This window comes from Hydra viridissima, unplaced genomic scaffold, assembly GCF_058129835.1.
Source record: "Hydra viridissima isolate aposymbiotic clone 2 unplaced genomic scaffold, HvirCarnegie_v1 scaffold_5, whole genome shotgun sequence".
Classification (NCBI taxonomy): Eukaryota; Metazoa; Cnidaria; class Hydrozoa; order Anthoathecata; family Hydridae; genus Hydra; species Hydra viridissima.
This window is the reverse complement of record NW_028324304.1, coordinates 13,764,970-13,776,137: the sequence shown is the minus strand read 5'-3', so window position 1 is coordinate 13,776,137 and position 11,168 is coordinate 13,764,970. Positions and strand designations below refer to the sequence as shown.

General features: G+C 27.3%; 3 protein-coding genes across 3 annotated transcripts; all 3 read left to right on the top strand.

The window, feature by feature from the left end:
* The first annotated feature begins 1,370 nt into the window (after positions 1–1,370).
* LOC145189293 (cathepsin B-like) lies at positions 1,371–5,018 on the top strand. The gene is made up of 7 exons (XM_090087251.1): positions 1,371–1,947; positions 2,021–2,139; positions 2,406–2,718; positions 3,733–3,885; positions 3,993–4,080; positions 4,295–4,335; positions 4,648–5,018. Exons 1-7 carry the CDS (start codon positions 1,746–1,748, stop codon positions 4,722–4,724), a joined length of 993 nt encoding a protein of 330 aa, XP_089943377.1. The 5' UTR covers positions 1,371–1,745; the 3' UTR covers positions 4,725–5,018.
* Positions 5,019–5,183: 165 nt separating this feature from the next.
* On the top strand, positions 5,184–7,556 carry LOC145189291 (cathepsin B-like). The gene is made up of 7 exons (XM_090087250.1): positions 5,184–5,434; positions 5,624–5,745; positions 5,918–6,227; positions 6,405–6,557; positions 6,680–6,767; positions 6,916–6,956; positions 7,310–7,556. Exons 1-7 carry the CDS (start codon positions 5,230–5,232, stop codon positions 7,384–7,386), a joined length of 996 nt encoding a protein of 331 aa, XP_089943376.1. The 5' UTR covers positions 5,184–5,229; the 3' UTR covers positions 7,387–7,556.
* Positions 7,557–9,212: 1,656 nt separating this feature from the next.
* On the top strand, positions 9,213–10,698 carry LOC145189294 (G protein-coupled receptor 54-like). The gene has a single exon (XM_080065893.2). It carries the CDS (start codon positions 9,242–9,244, stop codon positions 10,277–10,279), a length of 1,038 nt encoding a protein of 345 aa, XP_079922019.2. The 5' UTR covers positions 9,213–9,241; the 3' UTR covers positions 10,280–10,698.
* The last annotated feature ends 470 nt before the right edge of the window (positions 10,699–11,168 follow it).

Below are 11,168 nucleotides of genomic sequence, written 5' to 3'. Positions count from 1 at the left end.
CTATGCACGACTCATTCTTTTTGTATCGAGTAAGTTTCGGACTGACCACTCTTTATTATCTAATGCAGAGATTAACACTAGATTCAAAATAATTACCGATTTTAAAGACACTTGAAGAGGGTCAAATATTGTCAGTAAAAAGTAAATCATTTTTCTACCACTTCTGCTTAAACTTTATGTAACACTTTTTTAGGCACAGAAATTTAAAAGTGATTTCTTTCAACAAACATAGTTTCAGCAAAACCAGCTTTGTCATTTGAAAAGATCAAGTTCGCTATCTTACACAGAAGGTACAGAATATGTCACAGCAGTAGAAAAAAAATGGAAAAAGTAGCTTGTTGACATTTGTAGCATTTGTTCAAAACTTTATTGGAAATAGAAAAACAGAAAACTATCCTAATTTAGTTGGTAGAATACTGCTGGTGTTTTGTGATTTCGAATGCAACATGGTTGTAAAATTTCATTTGAGAAATTTTCCAAGAAACTTAGTATTTGTTTACGCTTTTGAATACATATTCGACTTATATTTCCTTACTTTAGCAGTTCCTACCAAATTTCAAATCTCTTTTTCACATAGTATTATTAGTCTTAAACTTCATTGATAAAAATCATTTAAATAAACAATTTTTACAGAAATTAAAAATGAGCATTCACGTGGGAATAATTTTAATGAAAGGTTTTATATTCAAATTTTAGCATAAAAAATTTTATTTAGCGCATGAGGTTAAAATTAAAGGCGGTATATAAGCAATTAATGAAAAAAGTGAAAATTTAGTTTGTGAAAGAGCAAAAACTATGGCCAAAGTTGATGAATCAGTGGATTTGAAGATGCGCGGAATGTGTCCAAATTCTCAAAATCATCAAAATCAGATTTAAATTTTAAATTTTATATAATACAGGTATATCAGCAGAAATATGAATGTATACAATTTTAATATTATTTAAATTTACATTTTAATACTCCGCCATGGTATTCTACACTGCACATATTTTATTTAGTGATTCTTAAGGATGAATTGTCACACGTTTTACTGATGATCATATTTTACACACGTTTGAAATCCCATCTTGTAAGCACCATACTACAGGCTCAAAAATGTCTGTGAAGGAACATTACTAACTCTAAGTTGTAAAAAAAAATTGTCGAGAAGGTAACCCATTTCTAAGTTAAATTTCCTTAAAGAGCGAAATTATTCTTTAGTTTTAAGTTTTTCAGAAGTCTTGATTAGATAAAGCTATTACACAAACAAAGAGTTTAAGATTTTAATGTTCGGTAAAATAAACGAAGTCCCATTAGGCAAATTATTTTCATCACGTGAAACATATCTGACCAAAACAAACTTGTATAAAGAAAGAAAATAAATCGCAGTAAGCCTCTACTTCTTGCTCTCTTAAGACGTGCTGGTGGTCGTGGATATCATTTACATTCATCTGCTTTCTTAATATATATATTCAACTATTAGCTTAAGGCTATTTAGACTAGAAATTGCATGCAGGTTCTACTTATAAATTGTCCTATTTATATTTAACTAAGAAAAAGATTTCATTTGCGTTTAGAAAATTTGTATAATAAATTATAGACCATCTTTTTGATGATAACATGAAAATCTAGATATTTAATTTCTCCCCGTTATTTTGACATTAAGTTATCATTTATTGAAGTGTTATATTTCTAATTATCATTTTTATATTTCCAATATCAAGAAACAATTTGAAATATAATCTTTAGTCCAAATCAATTAACGATGAGTTTCTTACCATTACTATTGATAATTGCTGTAGTTGGTGCGTTTCCTCATCAGCATGAAAGTCAATTCCATGAAGAAATTAACATAGTTAATTCTAAGAAGACAACATGGACTGCTGGAGTAAATTTTGGACCTAAAGTGAATAAAGATTATATAAAGGGTTTGTGTGGTGTAATTAAAGGAAAAGAAAAGCTTGAAGGTATTTTATATTTAAGTTGTTTGTACACAAATCTGAGTTTGTCTTGTTTTAATTCTTAAAAATATTTTTAAAGTGAAACATATATCAGAAAATATTGAGCTTCCTGACAGTTATGACACAAGAGAGAAATGGGGATCACTTTGTCCAAGTACAAAAGAAATTCGAGATCAAGGTAGCTGTGGAAGTTGTTGGGTAAATTTTTTTTGGCTTTGATTTGTTTTCTACTTTCATTGATTAAGATATAAACACATCTATTTGTTTAATACTTTCTTCCAGTAGTTAGAGTGTTTTTTTTGTTAAATTTCCTACACATTTTCAAATTTGCAGTTTATTTACCTCAAATTAAATATGATGATTTTAAAAGAAAGATTTAACAAAGCTTTTTATAGTTTTCATCTAATAATATTACACAGTGGTTTTTATATTTTTAAATTAATCTTAAAGTAAATTTGGTTTAGGCTTTTGGAGCTGTAGAAGCTTTTACTGATCGTATATGCATACAATCAAATGGTGCAAAAAATCCCCACATTTCAGCTGAAGATTTACTTACTTGTTGTGGTTTTTGGTGTGGTTTTGGTTGCAATGGAGGACAACTTGGTCCAGCATGGAATTTTTTTAAATATGCTGGAGCAGTAACTGGAGGCCAGTATAACTCAAGTGAAGGCTGTCGTCCTTATGAAATCCCATCTTGTGAGCACCATACTACTGGCTCAAAAAAGCCTTGTGAAGGAACATTACCAACTCCAAGTTGTAAAAAATCTTGTCGAGAAGGTAACTCATTTTTCAATTAATTTAAATCTGTAGAATATTCAAATTTTCTTTATCTTTTGCAGTAAAATATTTTAAAGAAATATTAAACAGTAAATTAAAAGATGTTTATTGTTTCTTAATGTTTTCTGCTTCTAAATATTAAAATTGAAAAGAATTTTATTATTTAGAAGCAGAAAACATTAAGAAATAATAAACAAAATTGTTCAGAGAATTTACTCAAAATCCTAATAATTTGAATAAAATCTGTTTTTAGATTTCTAAAAGCTTTTTTTTTCTCATTAATAAAGAAATATAGAATATTTCTGAGTACATGGATTATGTTTTAAAAACCTAGAAACTTAGAAAGGTTTTTGAGTGTTTGGTTTAAATCTATAACTTCCCAGAAACTGTCATTGAAATTTTAAACAAGGTTCAAGATTAAACTTTAAGATCAAAATCAAAATAAAGATTTTTTTTTTTTTTAATCATTTTTTAAAAACAATTTTGTTTTTAATACACTTTTTAGCTCTTATTGTAGAAATTGATGTAAGTTTTCTTATTGTATTTGCAGTTGTAAAGTTATTCAGGTTTCAAAGTGTCTGGCATTTTGCATGAACATAGAAAAATAACAGTCTTTTAGTGAATCATGTTTGAATAAGTCTTTTTGATGCTCTTAATGCAACACAATCAGCTTGTTTATTGTGAAATATAATGGAATTCTTACAATAGTATATACACCACCAACCAAAAATTTGAAATCTCAAATGTTTTGGAATTTCCAGCACCTATAAATTGTTAGCACCTGATCCTTAAAATGAATTTTCTGCATATTTTTCTCCTTACAATGTTTTAGTCAATCATGTTTGAGTAACTATTTTGATGCTTTTAATGCAAAATAAACAGCTTTTTGAAGAAAATATAAGATTAATGCTAAATCATTCTTTTTAGCACTAATCTTATATTAGGGTTTATGTCAGCTATTAAGCTGTCCCTAATAATATTCTGTGCATTTGAAAAAAGCCTTCCTTCATTTAGGTTACAATGTATCTTACAATGAGGATAAGCACAAATTATCTTCACACTACAGTGTTGCCAGTGATCAAGAACAAATTATGAAAGAAATTTACTTGAATGGACCAGTAGAGGGTGCTTTCACTGTTTATTCTGACTTTCCAACTTACAAATCAGGTCAATTTATTTCTTTGAGTAAAAACATGACCATTATATTGCAATCATTTTTAATCATTTAAGTATTTGTTATAAATTGCTGAATTTTTTTTTTTTTACTGTTCCAGGTGTTTACAAGTACACAACAGGTGATGAGTTAGGTGGCCATGCAATTAAAATTCTTGGTTGGGGTGTTGAAAATGATGTCCCTTACTGGTAAGCTAAATTTTATTGCTGCTAAAATTGTTACATACATTTAAACTATAATGTATTTAACTATTGGTTTTTTTAAAATTAATAAAAGTAAGGTTAAATGTGTTGAGTTGTGCACTCTTTAAATTTATAAGTAGAAACACTTTTTTCTTTTTTATAATTTATCTCTATTAAGTTTCATAGTTCCACTTGATCAGAATTCATTTTTTCATTACAGGCTTGTTGCCAATTCATGGAATCCTGATTGGGGAGATAATGGTAAATTTAATTATAATATTGAATATTAAGAGCTATAGTTTTCTTTTTTTATATTAACTATTACTACATGCAAAATATTTTTTTTTTTTTTGTTAAGTTTGTTTACATTTTTTTAATTTTAAGTAAAGTTTCTATTTAAAATGCTCAAAGGTTTCTTACCAGTTGTTTTAAAAGTTAATACAAAAATCTTTAAAATATTTCCAATATATTGATATTATTAAATCCATTAAAGGCAAAAAATACACTTAATTATTTTTCAACACAATTTGACTATGTTTGCATGTAAAGCTTGATATCCTCTTTTGTTTCCAGGCTACTTCAAGATTCTTAGAGGAAGTAATGAGTGTGGCATTGAAGACAGTATTGTTGCTGGAATGGCCTTGTTGTAGTTTCTGTTTTTTTGAGTCACATTAGTATTTAAAGACATATATTGACAATTTGTTTAAATTTATTTTGATACTTTTTATACACACTTTTATATTTTTTATATGCAGAAAGTTTTTTTTATTCTAAAATAAGCAGATTTATTTTTAATGTATGATTTATTCGATTATTTTTCATTTTAATATATGTTGTTATGTATGACAAAAATTATTTTAAATTTTATTCTGCTTTTAACTTCTATTGCTTATATGTACTTTGCAATAAATAATAAGTTGTTAAGAAAATAATCAAGTTTATCAGATGGTATCATTTTTTAGACTGTTTATAACTATAATTACTTTAAGGAGTAATTACAGTTGTAAACAGTCATTGTATTTGTTTTTAATTAATTAGTATGATTGTACTAATTTTTATTTTTACACAGCTCTGTGCTAATAATAATAATTTTTAAAGTATATTAGCAAGTGTAAGTTTAATCTTTACAGTTTTTATTTACAGTCTGTAAACAAAATGAAGTTTGTTTTCTTTGGTATTTTGTTGGCTATGGTGTACTCGAAGCCATCAGAGTTTGATCAGTTTCAGTTTCATATTGATGTTGTAAACAGGGTGCAAACAACATGGAAAGCTGGTAGAAACTATGGTTCTCACATCACTTTGGATTATATTAAGGGTTTGTGCGGTTTTTTGAAAAATCCAAAAAGTCCTCGACTCCCAAGTAAGAATTTGATTTTTTTAGCGTATAGCTTTTGATTTATACACTTGATTTATACACTTTTTTTGATTTATGTATTAAAGTGTAATAGATGATTGAGATGAATGATTGATTTAATAGATTGGTTGACTTTATAGATGATTGAGATACCAAATAAGTGGAAGTGAGAAAACACTTACTTTCTCTATTTAGTGATTGATCACTCAAATGGTGTAAGTGATCTTCCCACTGAGTTTGATGCACGTCAGAAATGGGGATCTATCTGTCCAAGTCTTTTAGAAGTTAGAGATCAAGGAGAGTGTGGAAGTTGTTGGGTATAAAACTATTTTACTTTTTTTTTTTTGTTGTTAATTTTCACAAATATTTTTCATTCTTTTTTTCTTGTAAAACCAGAAAAAAAAAACCATTAGATAAAGTGCTACTATATTTGCTTTACAAATGCATACAAGGACTATATTTTATGTTAAATGATATTTCATAATACAGGCATTTGGTGCAGCAGAAGCAATGACAGATAGAATCTGTATTGCTTCTAAAGGCGAGAAACAAGTCCACATATCAACAGAAGATCTACTCACATGCTGTGAGTCATGTGGTTTTGGTTGTAATGGCGGTTTCCCACCATCTGCATGGGATTACTTTAAAGGTGATGGTATTGTTACAGGCGGTCCATATAATTCTCATAAAGGATGTCGACCATACACTATACCTGCCTGTGATCATCATGTGCCTCATTCAAAAAATCCATGCAATGGATCATTACCTACTCCCCAATGTAAAAGATCTTGTGAGGAAGGTGAATTATTTTTTATATTGTTTTAAAGCTATTATGTTTGCTAATTTTTTTTATATATTGTAGCACTTTTGAAACTTTTTATAGCTTTTTATTTAAATCAATTATTATTGTCAAGCTCCCAAGATGGATTTCTAACAAACTACATAAATTCTTTCTATTTGATATTTTATCTAATAGGTTATAACATCACTTATAAAGCAGACAAACATTATGGGGTGTCTAGCTATTCTGTCAATTCGGATCAGAATGAAATTATGAGGGAAATCATTACTAATGGTCCTGTTGAAGCAGCTTTCACTGTTTATGCAGACTTTCCAAATTACAAATCTGGTGATTTTTTTGTGCAATACTTTTATTGAATGCAAATTGCTGCAAAACTTTATCTGAAACATTTCATTGTGTAACCTTTAAAAATCACATTTAAAATGTAATAATTTTTTCAACTTTTAAAGGAGTTTATCAGCATGTAAGTGGTGAAGAACTTGGAGGCCATGCAATCAAAATTTTAGGATGGGGCGAAGAAAATGGCTCACCATACTGGTAACATAACTAATTTTATATAACAAAGTTTATTCATTAAAATTTTGTGAATGAGTAGTTATAAATTATTCATAAATTTCAATAATTATAAGTTATTATAAATTTTTTTTTATCCAGCAATTTAAACTTTTTTGTTTTTTAACTTTAGGCTTGTTGCAAACTCATGGAATCCAAATTGGGGAGATGGAGGTAAGTGATAGTAATGGTACTTTTGTAGAATAAAGTTAAAGTTTTTTTTCTGATAAAAATATCCCTGTCTTGTATATTTATTGTGTGTCTCATTCATTATGGTTTTATTCTTTCTGTATTCTCTATTTCTTCATTGTGATTTTATCTTTGTAGCCTATTTCTACTTAATGTATTTAATTTCTCTTCTGTTTCGTTTCTTGTATTCTATTTCTATTGTATTATTTCCTTTCTTGTATTCTATTTCTATTGCACTACTTCGTTTCTTGTATTCTATTTATGTTATATTATTTAATAAAAAAGTCGTTAAGTTGTTATTGTTGTTACTTTATTTGTTTTGTTTTTTGTTTCTTTAGGTTTTTTCAAGATATTAAGAGGTTCTAATGAATGTGGTATAGAAAATGATGTTGTTGCAGGATTACCAAAATTATAAATATTGTTTTTTTTTATGCCTGTTAAAGATTTCAAATTTGATTTAGTAAAAAATTTAAAAGGATTTTCTAACATTTCTTACAAAGTAGTATTTTATACATTTTATTTATATTTCAGTAACTTTTTTTTCATACTTAATTAAAGTTAATAAAAAACAATTTAACAATACAACTCCAGTCTTTGATGTTTTTATATTTTAGCGTCAGAAAAAAAACCGCGAGGCCATGGTTTTTGAGTCAATACATATATATATATATATATATATATATATATATATATATATATATATATATATATATATATATATATATATATATATATATATATATATATATATATATATATATATATATATATATATATATATATATATTAGGTTGGTTCATCTTGTACCTTTTTAAAAAATATTTTTTGCGCACCCTTTAAATAAATTCCAAATGATAAAATAAAACAAAGTTTAAAAAATTAGCCCTTGAAAAAAATTTTTTCTTTTCATAAGTATACCAACCTGGGTCTCAAAAGAAGCAAAATAAAATAGATTTCCACAAAAAAAAAATGTTTTTTTTTTTAATTTCTCGTTGAGTTCACCCCTTTTAACTAGCGTTAAAACTCCAACAATTATCAACAGAGAACTTGTCAAAATCTTGAGCCCCAAGGAAAAAAAAAACTATTCTGTAGTTACTAAAAGCCTCTCCTATAGGAGAAAATGTATTTACTACCCATTTAGGGAATTTATCAATAAAAATTTAAGATTCCTGTGACATTCTTGTGACAATTAAAGGCTCATTTAGGAGACCAAGTGTTAAATTTTAAGTGTCCACGAAGAAGCTGCTTGCCTGAGAATACTAGTATTTGATTACATAGATGCCGATAGTTGAATACAAACTGAATTATTTGACTATGAATAAATATGTAAAAAATTTAAACTAAAAAGTTGTTTTTAGTATATACATCCAGACACGTCTTTTAAGCTATTGTGTTAAATTTGAAATCTGACAACCACGGTGCCAATTTTTATCCTAGAAAAAAAAAAGGAATTAAAATTACTGATAAATTTCATACTTTAAAATTTCAGTGTATAAGAAAACGGCTGAATAAGAAATAGATTCAGAGTAAAGAAAAAATTAGACGGTATAAAATAAGAAAAATATGATTGTGGAGTTTTTGTATGAAAATGCGATTACTGATTTTTTAAAGGAAATTCGTCTTTTTTTAAGGGCACAGAATACATAATTCAATTACATATAAATATAATCACATAAAAAATAAGTTGCTTGGAGTTGACTCAAAGTTTTTTTTTCAAGTTAGATTTACATTTAAATATTTGAGTAGCAATGCTTCTAGAAATTTCTTCTTTTCATTTCCTAAACCCTTGATGCACTATACAAAATTACTTTAAAGTATATGTCATTTAAACTATTATATTTAAGTAGATAATTTCAGTCGCATAAAATTTATCGATCTTCGTTTACAATAGCTTTGGGATAACATCATTTTTCAACTGAAATATACCGTATTTTACTGAATTTGCATAATTTATTCCTCCGTCTAAATATATCGTCCTTATATATTTAATGGTAACGCTTTAAAATCAAAACCGGTAATGATAATTCAAATAAGTTCAAACAATGGAAATTTTTTTAACGTTTTCCAATGACTGTCATTCGTTTTCATAATGGAAAAGCAATTTGAAATCTGCGAGAAAGATGTTAATGGGTTTAATAGGTTTTAGTAAATTGCAAACGGAAAATACAACTTATAAAATCCCACAAATACATTGTTATAAAAGGATAAAAAAAATTACAGACAATTTTGTCAGGAAAGAAATCTATGCTGTGGCAAACATTTTATAAAAAATGACTGATAAAAGTTTTCAAATTTGTTGTGATTTTGCGACTTCAGAATTTTCTTTAAAAAAAAGTTATCAAGTTAATTTAATTATATCAATGGTAGCTGATGGCGTGATTGCTATGGCGATTGTAATTTTTAACACACTGGTTTTGTACACTATTACCAAACACCCGAGTCTTCATACTCCATCAAATTACTTAATACTACAAACGGCAGCTTTTGATACGTTGATTGGAGTTTGCAGCATACCTGTACGCATGGCATATTTATGCTTTATTTTACACGAGTACATGACTTGTTTTTTGTTTGCGTTAAGAATAGTTGTTAACCACACTCTCGGATTAATGTCATTTATAATGGTTTGTATCATAACAGTTGATAGATGTGTTGCAATATTTTATCCTTATTATTACCATCGAGCAATATTACCAAAGAAGAAGCGCTATTTTAGCATTTCCGCGGTAGTTTTTATCGTTGTTATTGGGACTAACTGCTGCTTTGTTACTATAGGTAATCTACAATCATTAATATATTTTGAAACTGTTTTAATGATTATTTGTTTGGTCGGAAGCGCCTTAGCTTATGGAAAAATCAAGTACCTTACCATAACCATTATACAACGAAGCCGATCACAAAGTATTAGCTCAGTTGATTCGATAAGGAGCGAATTAAAATCAAAACGAGAAAAGAAGGGAAACTTACAAGCATTTATTATCATTTTTTCATTAATTTTATGCTACTTTCCATTCGTAATTATCTCTATGATACCGCTTATTTATCCCCAATACGAAAGTGACGTTCTAGAAGTTTTCAAGGTTTGGAGTTTTACAATCGCTTGTGCAAAATCAATGATAAACCCGTTAATATATTGCTTTTCAATATCGAGCATTCGAAAACGAATTTTGAAGAAATGGGCCACAAGGAATAATGCGGCTTTAAGAGAAAGCACCCCTTCTGTAGCAGTTATCTTTAATGAAAAAGCAAAACCTGCAGCCGAAATAAATAATAATAGAGACACAGTTGTTTATTTGAACGAGTCCTAAATAAAAGCAGAGTAGTTATTTCGTGGATATTCAAGTTTTCTTATTTAAGGAATTAAAAAAAAAGCTTTTGGTTGTGAATCGGTAAATAAGAGAGTGCGCAACTGATTAACTGATGAAATGAGTAAATAGTAGCTAAATACGTGTTAAGAATTGCTTTCAAATACGAAGCCTATATTTTCGGTCACATGATTACAAAAAAAATAAATAAAATCATTATGAACGCAGAATTTTAACCACTGAAACGAAATTTAAAAGATAAAATATTTATAAAAGACTTGATATTTCGCAGGCTGCCGACATTTTTATACTAATATACTTTTGGGTTAAATCGAGAATTACAGTGAAAGTAGTGGAAACAGTCGCTATGAGCCTATGTACAAAAAATTGTTTTACGAACAACTGTTTACTAAATTGTAAAATTCAAGGCCGTTTTTAAGTGTGATATTCTTTACAGTTCAAAAAATGTTTCATAATTATCAACCATTAAACTTTTTAACGGTTTTTTTTTATTGTAGTAATATTTTGTAGCTTTTATATTTAACTAAATTGTTTTTAAATGTTCAGTATTTATTTTAAAAACATTTTTTTTTAAAACGCCACGTGATTGAACAAATATATTTTTGTAACTTTAAAATTAATATTAAGACTTATAAACTTATTGTCTTGATTTGTGTCAAAAAGTCGATGATATTTTTTAAAATTATTTTAAAGTTTTAGTAAATAAATTTGAATAAATAAATTTCAGTGAATAAATTTAAATTTTAATAAATAGTTTTTAATAAGTTTTATTAAATAAATTATATTTAATAAATTTTACTCAGTAAACTTAACTCAATGAATTTTATTTTTAGAACTAATACATAGAAAACATTTTAGCAGTTAATTTAAG